Here is a 10,816-nt window from a genome sequence, read left to right on the forward strand (position 1 = left end):
GCAATGGGACAGAACAGGGCAGGGAAGCGGGGACAGAGCCTGCCACCAGTTAAGGCTCTGCCCTGCGCTTCCCTGAAGGGTGGAGCACGTGCCAACTCCCCCTGAGCTTTCAGGGGCTGGATTCCACATCTTGTTTTCTGGGCAAGGTAGTCTGTCCCTCTGTTAGTGCCCAGATGTATGACACGGGGATACACGGCAAGATCCCGGCACACCACTTCCAAGCACGAGTCACACATCAATTTCCTGCCTTCTGTTCCGAAGGAGTCGATTAAAAGGTTTACGTATGGGCACATGCCGGAGCAGGAAACTGACCTGAGAACCCAGGAGATCTTCCCTAGTCCTCTACTCCTAATGCCTCTCAAGTTTCACCAAATATTGAAGAAGTTAAGACAAAAGTCATTGGTAACAACGTTAGCCTTGGCTGCAGAGAAATCATAAGAAAATAATGGAAATATTCCCTGGAACCCCAGAGCTGCAGAGATGACCAGGCAGCAAGAAAGACCAACCAAATTAAAGGGAATTTTTGCAAATGGTGGGTTCTTGGGTCTTCTTTCACAATTTCCATGTTGAGCATTATCTCACTTTGCAACTGTATGGGAATGCTGTAAGGCTATTTTCTGTAAGAAAATAAAGCCTTAGTATTAAACACAGAGTTTCTGCTCAGCAGTTTCCCAGGGATATGAAAGAGGTTACTTAATTCCACAGCAGGTACAACTAAGTCCGCTGAAGGTAAAGACTGATCCACCAATTCTTTACAGTTTGTTTCTTTATTCAGTAAACATCTAGTTACAAGTTTCACAAATTAAAAAAGTGGGGGAGCTGATTGAAGAGGGGTCGGTGGGGGGGCCCACAGGCTGATCCAGCTTTTGTTCTGCTCCTCCCTTCCCCAACGCACGTCCTTCTGCTTCTCCATAGCTGCGCCAAGGAGCAGGAGGGGAATGGAAGCCTCTGTCCCAGTGAGGGGACCGACACGGGGTTCTAGCAGAATTCCCTCGTATTTCTTTCATGGGGGACTAAACACAAACTTCAGAACCAGCCCAACCCAGCACAGAAAGAGCGGAAAGGATGGAAGAGGCAAGGTGGCAGCTCCTCACGCCCACCACTACTGGCAGAAAGAACAGAACCAAGGGAGAGCGGAAAGGGAATGGGCAATTAATGCGTTCCTTGCACATCAGTGAGATTCCCCACGCCCAATGCAGCACCCAAATGGGGCAAAAAAGAGCAATGTGGAAGGTTAGTTGCTTTGTTTCAATTCTTAAGTGGGAGGGAGGTTAATACTAAATTTGAGGAAGGTCCAAGTGGTGCTTTGAAGGGGCTTCAGAGTGTCACTGTCTGTACCTGGGAGGAAGGGAAATGGAGAACATAAAAAGACTAAGTGGTGACCAGAAAGCAGCACAGGAGACAGACAAAGACATGTTCAAACCTGATGGATAGACATCAAAAAAAAGGAAAAAAAGCCCCTTTTCAAGCACTAGATCACATCCTAGCGAACCCTATTCAAAACACAGGAGAGCAGACACCAGCACTTACTTGTATTTCAAACCGGGTTGACAGCAAATGGTCTCCAAGTTCTACATGACAGTATAAACACTCTACAGATCGTGATCCTACATCATTTCGTACCATTTCAACCATCGGTTAAGGCTGACACCACACTTTTTTGTTGATGACAAAGCTAACTTGAACAGCTTCCACCTCCCCATTCAGAACAGTATTTTCTCAGAATTCCCATCTTCCCCTGCTCTCTAGATTACGTGGGAAAACCTATTTCCAACCAACACGTCAAAATAATGTAAGACTGGGGCAACGAACAAAAAAAATCATACGGCTAAGAGGCAACCGCGCAGTGGAAGATGAGGGAAAAAGCTTGTTAAGACTTACAAGAGCGTGTAGGTAGATTTGGGGGTGGCCACGCTGCACCCCCCACCAGGTCTGCTCTGGGTTCACCAGTCGTACCGACGGGACTGTCTGGAGGGAGAATCCTCAGGGCCCTGGATCGCAAGACGAGTCCCTTCAGCCCGACGGCCACCGCTGCCTTCATGACGGCGGTATTCCAGCCCCCGCTGCGGCCGGAAACGTGACGTCTCTCGCCTCCACTCGTCATCGAACGCAGCTGCATCACCTCCGTAAGGAAAGAACGAGCTCAGATGGAGAGGAGGTGGGGAAGCGGTGCCTGGGTTGGGTGGGACACGGGCGGTACTCACTTTCATCCATGTTGATGTAGTCCTGCCTCTCCTCCTGGTCACCCGTGCGGTGGTTCCGGGACCGCTGCATGATGTGGGCCCGCTCCCTGATGTGGTGTCCAATCGACATTTGTTCCAAGCCGCTGTCCGAGTCCCTTACGGTCCGTCTAGTCTCACGGATCTGAGGGCAGATTCCCATGTAGGATCAACATTTTAAATTCATCCTCCCAGCCCCATAAGGCACTCCGATTCCTGTTGCACTGCCTCCACTCCCAGGATGTCAGAATGAAGAGGGGAAAAATGGATTCCCCCCCGCCAGCGCTTCCCATTCCCTCCCACTGGCCCTCAGCACGGTTCAGCGAGTCACAACGCCCTCCTCGAACTGCAACCGACGGCAAAGCAGAAGTGCTGTGGGTGGCCAGCACCAAGCCGCCAAAAGAAGTCGATCCACCCACAGCAAAACCAGCAGCCTCATGCTGGGAAGACGCACTGCGGCCTTCCTCCTTACCCCACCAGGTGCTGAACGCATCTCTGAGGTCTCCTGATAGACTTTGGGCCCATCACCCAGGTTGGAATAGGAGATGACGGTTGAGGAGGTAAATGTCTGGCAGTTAGCACCGCTTGTCATATGCTCCTGCAAAAAGAAACAGGGAGTGGTAAAAAGAAGGAATGGGAGGGAAGAAGAGATCGCAGTTAATGCTCTCTATATACAACGAAGTAGGAAGAATCCCCATGGGTCCATCTTTCTGGAGAATACGTCTTCCTGTTAAATTAATTCTTGTTTCTTGCTAAACAAGTCTACCCCCACACTTCCTTCCTCACCCATTTCTCCTCTCTGCCTTAGGAACAAGCTCTCTATCGCTGAATCCTGGTCACGAAGCAAGGCTTACAGCCTCTGCCACCTTGGCAGCTTGAGCACAGCCCGTACCAAAGAAGCACCGCAACATGGGGGGCATCAGAGGGGATGGCAGGAGCACCCTCAGTAGTCCCCTCAACACAGACTGGTTTAGCGAGAGTTCTTACCATGTTTCCAATCATGTCGTTCATCATCCCGAACATATCTATAAAGCCACCTGCCTGATAAAAAGGAAAAGAGAACACAAGAATAGTCAGTTTGGAAAGATACAGGAGGAAAGAAGAACAAACTGTCTCCAAGGGACAAAAAACTGCTGCCTGAGAAGAAAAACCTTGTTCTTTTCCCTTTCTTTCTGTAGCGCAGAAAAAACCCCAAGATTTGGGGTTGCTGTTCTCTCCGTTCTCTCAGGTTGCATTGCCCAAGGGTTCTGGCTCTCCAGATCTCTGGATACGGCAAAGGTTGTTCTTTTAGTTCGGGTCTGACCCCCAGCGCACTGGGGTGTGAATGCGGGCACTCAGCAGAGCTAAGAGAAGAAACCTCAGGATGTGCACTAACAGTCATCTTAACCATAAGACAGTCATCCTCGATGATGTTTTCACCTCGTCACTGTCAATTTAAAGCACAAGGAAGGTTCCATCGATTGTATTCTTTCTAACGTAATAACAAGTTTTCTTATTTTCCCTACAAACACCTGACTTTTTAATCTTGTAAACCTAAGGGCTGCAGTAATATACTGGGCCAGCAGGTCTCACAGGTTAATTGTGCAATATGTAAACAAAATTACTATGTCAGTTTAAACTTGCTGATTTTTTTGTTTCCTCGAGTAGCCTCTTGTTCTCATTTCCAGCAGAGCAGTACTCACACGCAATGTTATTATCCTTTGAAGTCTATCTGTTTGTATTGTTATTAATCCTTCTCTGAACTACAACAATCCCAGGACGCTTAGTCTCTTTCACTGAGGCAATCCTGCAGAGCAAGGCAGCTGAAGTTGCTGGATCTGGAATAACCTATTTCCAGTGTATTATTTTAGTGGATGACGGAGATCAGCATGCTCCAAGCACGGCGTTCTCACGTACACACCGCCATTCTCATTCCAGTCCTGTTCACCTGAAGCGTTCTGTTGGCTTTTCCATCCGCCACCACTGGCAAAGGAGGTTCAGTAATCACCTCTGCCTACTGAGGGCCAAGTCTTTTCCTCACCTCATCACAGTTCCTCCATTACCTCCAAATAGATCTGCAGCTTCTTTTCAGACACATGAGGTTATTCAGAGACTATCTGCTCTTCCTGGATATTAACTGTCCCAATTCCTATGAAATATTGTGCTCTAACAGCTGTCGGGCTCTTCTCTGGTCAAGGTGCAAATACAACCTCCCCATATAAACAGAGTTAGACACTCTCCTCTGAAACAGAGAGGACTAGATTAAAACATTAGAGGGGAAACAAGGGAAAGACCTGAAGTCACACAGCAATACAGTGACAGAGGTCCAAGAGAAACCAGCTGCCTCCAGTTTCAGTTCAATACCCTCTTCCGTATTCCGTTTACTATAAATCTAGAGCTCATTCTGGTCTCTTCACACCTTCCCACCCTCACTAGCCGTTAGGATAGATGGTCTTGCTCACAGATGGCTACGTTTTGGCAGACAGTGCTGATGAATCTCGGTACGGAGCCACTACTTGGAAAGCCTCTAATTTGACCCAGAAAAACAGAGAACTTACCATGCCGAGCATCCCAAAGGGTGAAACAGCTCCTGCCTGCCAGGGCAACAGAAAAACAGAACAGAGAATGACCTTGCAACAGCCAAACACTAGATCCTCCTCAGGACACCCTCGTCCTTCCCAGAAACAGAACTGGGAACACTCAGGCCCAACAAACAGATCAAGAAAGTGCCCCACAGACTCATGGCGGTTCAAACCACATCACCCCTAACAACCAAGACAGAAGGTGATGCTCCTAAATTTCTCCCAGTTATATCGATTCACGTCCTTGAGAAATAACACATATGGTTTCCCTTCCTCCCATTCAACCTAGAATGCAGTTGCCTTCAATGTATTAATGCACGTGGAGTAAAGAAAAGGACAAGAACACCACTGTTTTAGAGATTACCTCTGCATCCACTATCCGCGTGAAGGCGAGGGGCGTGCCCAACCCAATGACGGTGGAAGATAGAAGCTAAGAAGGCAGTTTAAGAAATCGATGTTGTACTCAGCCCCTCTTTTACCTGCATCCTACGGCCAGCCTGGCGAGTCCCAGGTGTGGTCCCATCAGTGATGCCAAGGAGTGGGCCGAACCCGAAACTTCCGGAAAGCATGCGGTTCATGTGCTGCCGGTGGATAGCAAAAGGGTCCCTTTCGGAAAGGTTGAGAGAGCGACGGTGAGGAAGGGATGACAGAAGACAAAGCCCCGCATAACCCACCCGTTCTGACTTTGAGTTTCTCTTATGTAACTGCACATTCCTTTCCAAGCTGAAAATCCAGAATCCCAAGAACTCAGTGTTGCTTATGGTGATCCTTGGGGCTGGAAGGGACCTCTGGATCCCATCTTATTTCTTGTAATTGAAGGTATTGCGCCACAGAATCCTTCCCAGGCACTAACTGATGTCTGGTCAGAAGCAGTTTGGTGTTCTGCTCCCACTAACGCTTCAGGGCCCAGCACGGCCAAACTGCAACCTCACTGCTCTAGCAGTTGAAAGCCACTTCTCAGATCTGCAGTCCACATATCACCATCATTTCATACTCATTTCCTCTTGTGCCATCAAAACCCTTTTCATTAACAGCTCTGCAAAACAATCAAACCCTTCTAGAAGAGGAGTGCTCCATTTTGCAGGGAGGTGCACGAAGACCCTCTGGCTGCAAAGAGAGGACTACACTTAAGGAACCAGAAAGCATGCGATCCTAGGTATTGCCCTCCCACCCCTCCACATACATGCGCGCAAACACACTCAAATGCCAGACCGAAACCTCCAGGATGGACTGTACGGCCTGACGCTGTCTGACATCCCTCCGCCCCAAGTAATCTTCATCTGCTGTTTTCCTACAATGTTATGTATACACCTCTGAAGCGGCTGAGACCACATACGGCTTTTGCAGATTTGAGAGGGAACAGGAACAATAACCGGGGTCCCTAACTGGTTTTCCTTCCTTTCCTTCTTTTGCAGCCTCCACTTTGAGGCCTGTAAGGATTCTCACATGCCAGAGGAGCAAGGAGAGGAAAAGGAGAACGGGGACAAACTGTCACAGAAGACAGTGGCCACAGTAAAAAACAGTCTGGGAAATACCATAGCATTTCTTTGCACACCTTATAGTCTGCGCTCATCCCTCTTGAGCGTGGATAACCTCAACAGCATGCAATATTCCTGAGATCACAAGAGCACCTACAAGAAACCAATACTTTTCTGTCTCTACTGGAAATGCTTCACATAATAAAAGCTAGGCTCATACCTGCCACATCAATGAGAACACGCAGTCATTCTATGACTAACTGGGATGTCAAGGTCTCCTCTGCTGCTAATTTGCTTACAGCTGATAAAATTCTTGCTTATTATCAATTTTATAAGCAAACGCCGGACTTTATTCTTCTACATAAATTAATTCCACCAAATTTCTAGTAGTGCCATGCTTAACATAATCAAATTCTTACTGTATTACAGTCTATCCTTTATCTGCTCTGGCAAGGACTGCCAACTTAGTTTCACTGCCAAAATTTATCAATAGCATCCAACTTCTGGACTGTGGACAGAAACAAAAACATTCAGGAAAAGGCATCCCAGGAAGAGTTCTTGGGACCTTTGTGAGATTTCAAGACTCCTATTTCAAAACTACCTGTTGTCTTCTCCTAGCTCCTTACAACCTGACAGCTCCTTTAGCAGTCTTTTCCAGCTCCGTTAATGATTCCCTGGGCAGAACAGCAACAAACACTGGACGGAACAGTCGATTTTATCTATCTGAACTGAAATCTTGCTTTGCGTAAGACAAAAAATCCTTACGCAAAGAAAAAGATTAGGTATTCCAGCCCTCTCTTCCCGAGACAGCTGCGATGCCTTTCGCCCTACTTTATTTAATTATGCTTTCCTCCAAGACCCTGCTCGAATTATCACAGAAATCAGACCAACGCGAACCAGGTTATTCCCTCCGCTGCTGTTTCTGTTTCTCTCCAGACAGCTGCTGCGGTATTTCCCGCAGCCCCGGAGGCCCCTCTGCCCGCCCGCTCGGAGGCGAGAGCAGGGCACGCCTGCCCCCCCCCAGCCCCCCGGGGATGACCCGGGCCCCCCCGCCGAGGATGCCCGGCTCGACTCACATGGCAAACATGGGGTCCTCCGGCTCGCCATCCCTCATCAGCCGGAACATGCTTCCCTCGGTCGGGGGCGGCCTCTGCGGAGGGGAGAGGGGGGGTGAGGACGGCGGAGGGCGGGGAGAGGACGGGAGGCGGAACCGGCGCCCCCGCCCCGCGCCTCCTGCATCGCCCCATCCCGGGCTGCTGGTGGCACCACCCCCCCCCGGCGCCTCAGGCCGCGACCCCCCCGCCCTCCACGGCCCCGGGCCCCGGGCCCAGGCCCCGCCCCCACTCGCGGCGCCCCCTCCCCTGCCTGCCGGCGCGCCGGTGGGTGCCGAGCGGCGGGCGCGGCCCTTCCCCTTCCGCGGCAGCGGGAGGCCTGCGGGCCGCTCACGCCTCCACTCCCATCGCGGCCTGGGACCGCGCTCGCCCCTGCCGCCCCGCCCGCGCCAGCCGGCTCGCCCCGCGCATGCGCGCCCGGCCCGGGCGGCGACGCGCTCACCGGGGAACGGAGGGCCCCGCCCCCCTCCTGGCGCCGACGTCGCCGCGCGCGCGCGCGCGCGCCCCGGAGCTCGGCCAGGCCGGCGGGGCTGCTCGGCAGAGCGCCCCCTGGCGCCAGGCACCCCCCGTGGCGCGGCGGAGAGGCCCGGGGGCCGCCACCCCGGAGCCCGCAGCCCCGGGCCGGCCCTGCGCGCCGTGAGGCCAGCCCCGCACGGCCGGGCCGCTGCCAGCGGGGCGCCCCGGGCCCGGCTCTGCAGGGCCCAGCCGGCGGAGGCCGCCCCCGGGCCGGAGGGGTCCTAGGCCGAACGCCGGCGCGGCGGCTTCCCCAGCCTGCCTTACCGTCCGGGAGGCCTCGGCGCGGCAGCAGCGGGCACCGGAGTGCGGCTAACGGCGCCCCGGCCCGGCGCACGGCACGGCCTGGTGCGTCCGGGAGCGAGCTGCAGCTGGCAGCAAGTGAAAACAGGCCCAGTCACAAGGGGCCATTGTTCCTCGGGCAGAGGCGATGGCGGACAGGCACCGGGCGCGTTGCTGACCTCCCGCCTCGGTAAGAGGAGGGGCGGCCAACGGGCGAGGCGAGCGCTCGAAGGATCAGACGGATGGGAGCGCGGCCACGGGCGCCTCTGCCACGCTCACTGGGCAGGGGACGCCACGGAGGAGGCGGAGGTTGCCACCTGGCACCTCACCGTAACGATAGCCCCGGCGGTCAGTGACCGGTTATTTCACTGCTGGAGTCTGCCGCTATGCCTGGGCCGCGGCGTGCCAGCACTTCGCCCAGGCTTCCCGCGCAGCGCGGGCACGTACAGGACACCTTGCCTCTGCTGGGAGCACGGACAGCGTAGGCGCACCAGGGCTCTGCCAGGCAGGGATGGGGAGGGTACTTGGTAAGCCAGCTGTGGGTCGTCGCTGCCCCTGGGCAGCCGCCGGGAACCACTGACGGAGCACAGGTACCCGGTGCGTGCACCCACAGCGGCAGCGGGGAACCTCCGCAGATCGGTGGGGTGACAGCCTCTGTCGCCGTCCCTGGGGAACGCCGGTTGCCTGCAGCTACCACCAGCTCCAGCGGGTTAGAAGGAAAAGAGCAGACTGACTCGTTCCAGCTTGAGAGCAGGGCAGGCTTCCTTTGTGGTGCTTTTCCTGACTGTTGCATCCTGCCCCGTTCTGCGCAGGAGCTGGACTAAACCCATGCCAGAAGGCTGGAAGTGGCTGGTTGCAAGATGCGGTTGTGAAATCGAACGCCTGGGTTATGGCAGGAGCCGTGACCCTGGATTTCAGAGTCCGACAGAGGAAAATGACCCGGTAGCGTGCTTTACATGGTGGAATGCATAGGGGACTTGGCAATACTTCTTGCTACAGCGGGTCTCAAAACTGCTTGGTGTCCAGAAAGAAAACATCTCACTGGAGGCCTGTGCCTGTGCACACGCAGGAGGCTCTTCCAATGTCCCCCGTTGCATCTAGTAAGTGCATTCTTCAGAGGTTGAAACCAATGTCCACAACACGGAAGCTGCAGGTGGCACGGCATCATAAGGTAGAGACAGATCCTATGGGCAGGGCACGGGCTAAGCGGTGACAGACCTGCCGGGCCGTGCCCCTTAGGGAGGCTGTCCGTAGGCAAGCTGCTGAAAGACCAGCTCAGAGCTGGTCTGTGAGCACTGAAGTTGACACAGAGCCTCTGCTAATGCTGCCCCAGCATCTCCGGCGCTCCTTTTGCAACCCTTTAATCATCCTTCGGAGACCTCCAGTCCGAAAGCATTTCCTGTTTGGTGCATTTTCCATTTGCTCTGAGGCTTTCCTGCTGTGTGATTAAGAGTGTGTGGCGCTGACCTCGAGTGGCAGGATTCAAAGGCAGGTAAAGAGCTTCTTGGGCAAGAACGTAAGCATCTCTTCTTTTTTCTTTTTTCCCCACAGATCCAGGGTAAAAAGACTTGCTGTCCCCCCATACCAGTGGTCCTCCCATTCCTGGAATCTAGAGATGGTGGGACTCCCTCAGTTTTTTCCAAACACTAAGTCAGGCATTGCTGCCTTCCAGAGACAAAAGACAGGGAAGGACTAGCACGGAGTTTGGAACAAACCCTGCTCTGCAGGTCCTTTTTCTGCCCCAGACGCTGCTCCTCTGCAAGCGGCCTGCGATGCAAAGGGCTGAGTTTGTGAGACTGGGGGCTGAGGCGGTGAGTCTCACGGGATATTTCTGTAGCCTTACGGGCAGTCCTCACGCTTGACGAACCTGTTACCAAGGACTACGTTACCAGTGATACCACTTCAGCAAATCCTGAGGGAATCTAGCTTGCAAAGAATCGTGCCGGCGGCCAACGCTGGGTGAAACCCTGGGAGGAGGAATTGGAAACGCAACCTTTTTCAGGAACGTGGACAAGCCCGCAGTTGTGAGGAACGCAGAAGCTATCTTTCTGCACTCTTTGTAGGAAAGGTTTCTCTATACTGCTCACCACGTTACGTCGAATGCGCACCGAGGGGATGGCTGTTTGCTAGGTCAGAAGCACGTGGGGGTGTGAATGCAAAGCAAGGCTCCCATCTTGCCCCTGTCACATTCTCTATTTAGGCTGCTTTTGTTTCCGTCATGAATAAAAGCCATGAACTACCTCTCTCCACTTCCTTCCTTTCTTTTTTCCAAGCTGCCCAGGTTGTGCTGAAGGTGGTGGAGGATGGGGGGGAAGGGGAGGAAGAAGGAGCTCAGCAGGCAGCCAGGAGGAGGGGAATGAAGGGCAAAATGGAAGAGGGATGAATGGCGCCGCTGCCCTCAACTCCACCTTCTCCCGCCTACTGCCGGCTGCTGCCAGGCAGCCTCCCCCCCGGCACCCACATCGCCCTCGGCGGCACAGTCGGCCAATGGGGCAGCCACGGTGGAAGCATTTTAAAAGCAAACCGAGTATCACGTGGTGAAGGTAAATAAACACTACGCTGAAAAATCGTGCCTTGTTACCTGCTGCTTCCAGGGACCAATCATTTTGGCCCGGAAGACAGGAACAGCTTCTTAATGCGCCCAAATGTTC

The 10,816-nt window shown here is 53.4% G+C and overlaps 1 protein-coding gene across 3 annotated transcripts; it reads right to left on the reverse strand.

Annotated features, from left to right (window-relative positions):
• Positions 1-754: 754 nt before the first annotated feature.
• Positions 755-10,816, reverse strand: MLF2 (myeloid leukemia factor 2). 3 transcript variants are annotated; one of them, XM_059815215.1, is made up of 9 exons: positions 10,747-10,816; positions 7,335-7,408; positions 5,260-5,386; positions 4,757-4,792; positions 3,207-3,260; positions 2,692-2,817; positions 2,205-2,364; positions 1,882-2,122; positions 755-1,338 (listed from the first exon to the last, which is right to left on the reverse strand). In XM_059815215.1, exons 1-8 carry the CDS (start codon positions 10,768-10,770, stop codon positions 1,944-1,946), a joined length of 780 nt encoding a protein of 259 aa, XP_059671198.1. In that variant the 5' UTR covers positions 10,771-10,816; the 3' UTR covers positions 755-1,338; positions 1,882-1,943. The 3 variants fall into 3 exon arrangements, with proteins under 3 accessions (XP_059671198.1, XP_059671217.1, XP_059671208.1); XM_059815234.1 differs by lacking the exon at positions 10,747-10,816 and adding an exon at positions 7,705-7,722; XM_059815225.1 differs by lacking the exon at positions 10,747-10,816 and adding an exon at positions 7,624-7,651.

The sequence above is a fragment of the Gavia stellata genome, chromosome 1 (genome assembly GCF_030936135.1).
Source record: "Gavia stellata isolate bGavSte3 chromosome 1, bGavSte3.hap2, whole genome shotgun sequence".
NCBI lineage: Eukaryota > Metazoa > Chordata > Aves > Gaviiformes > Gaviidae > Gavia > Gavia stellata.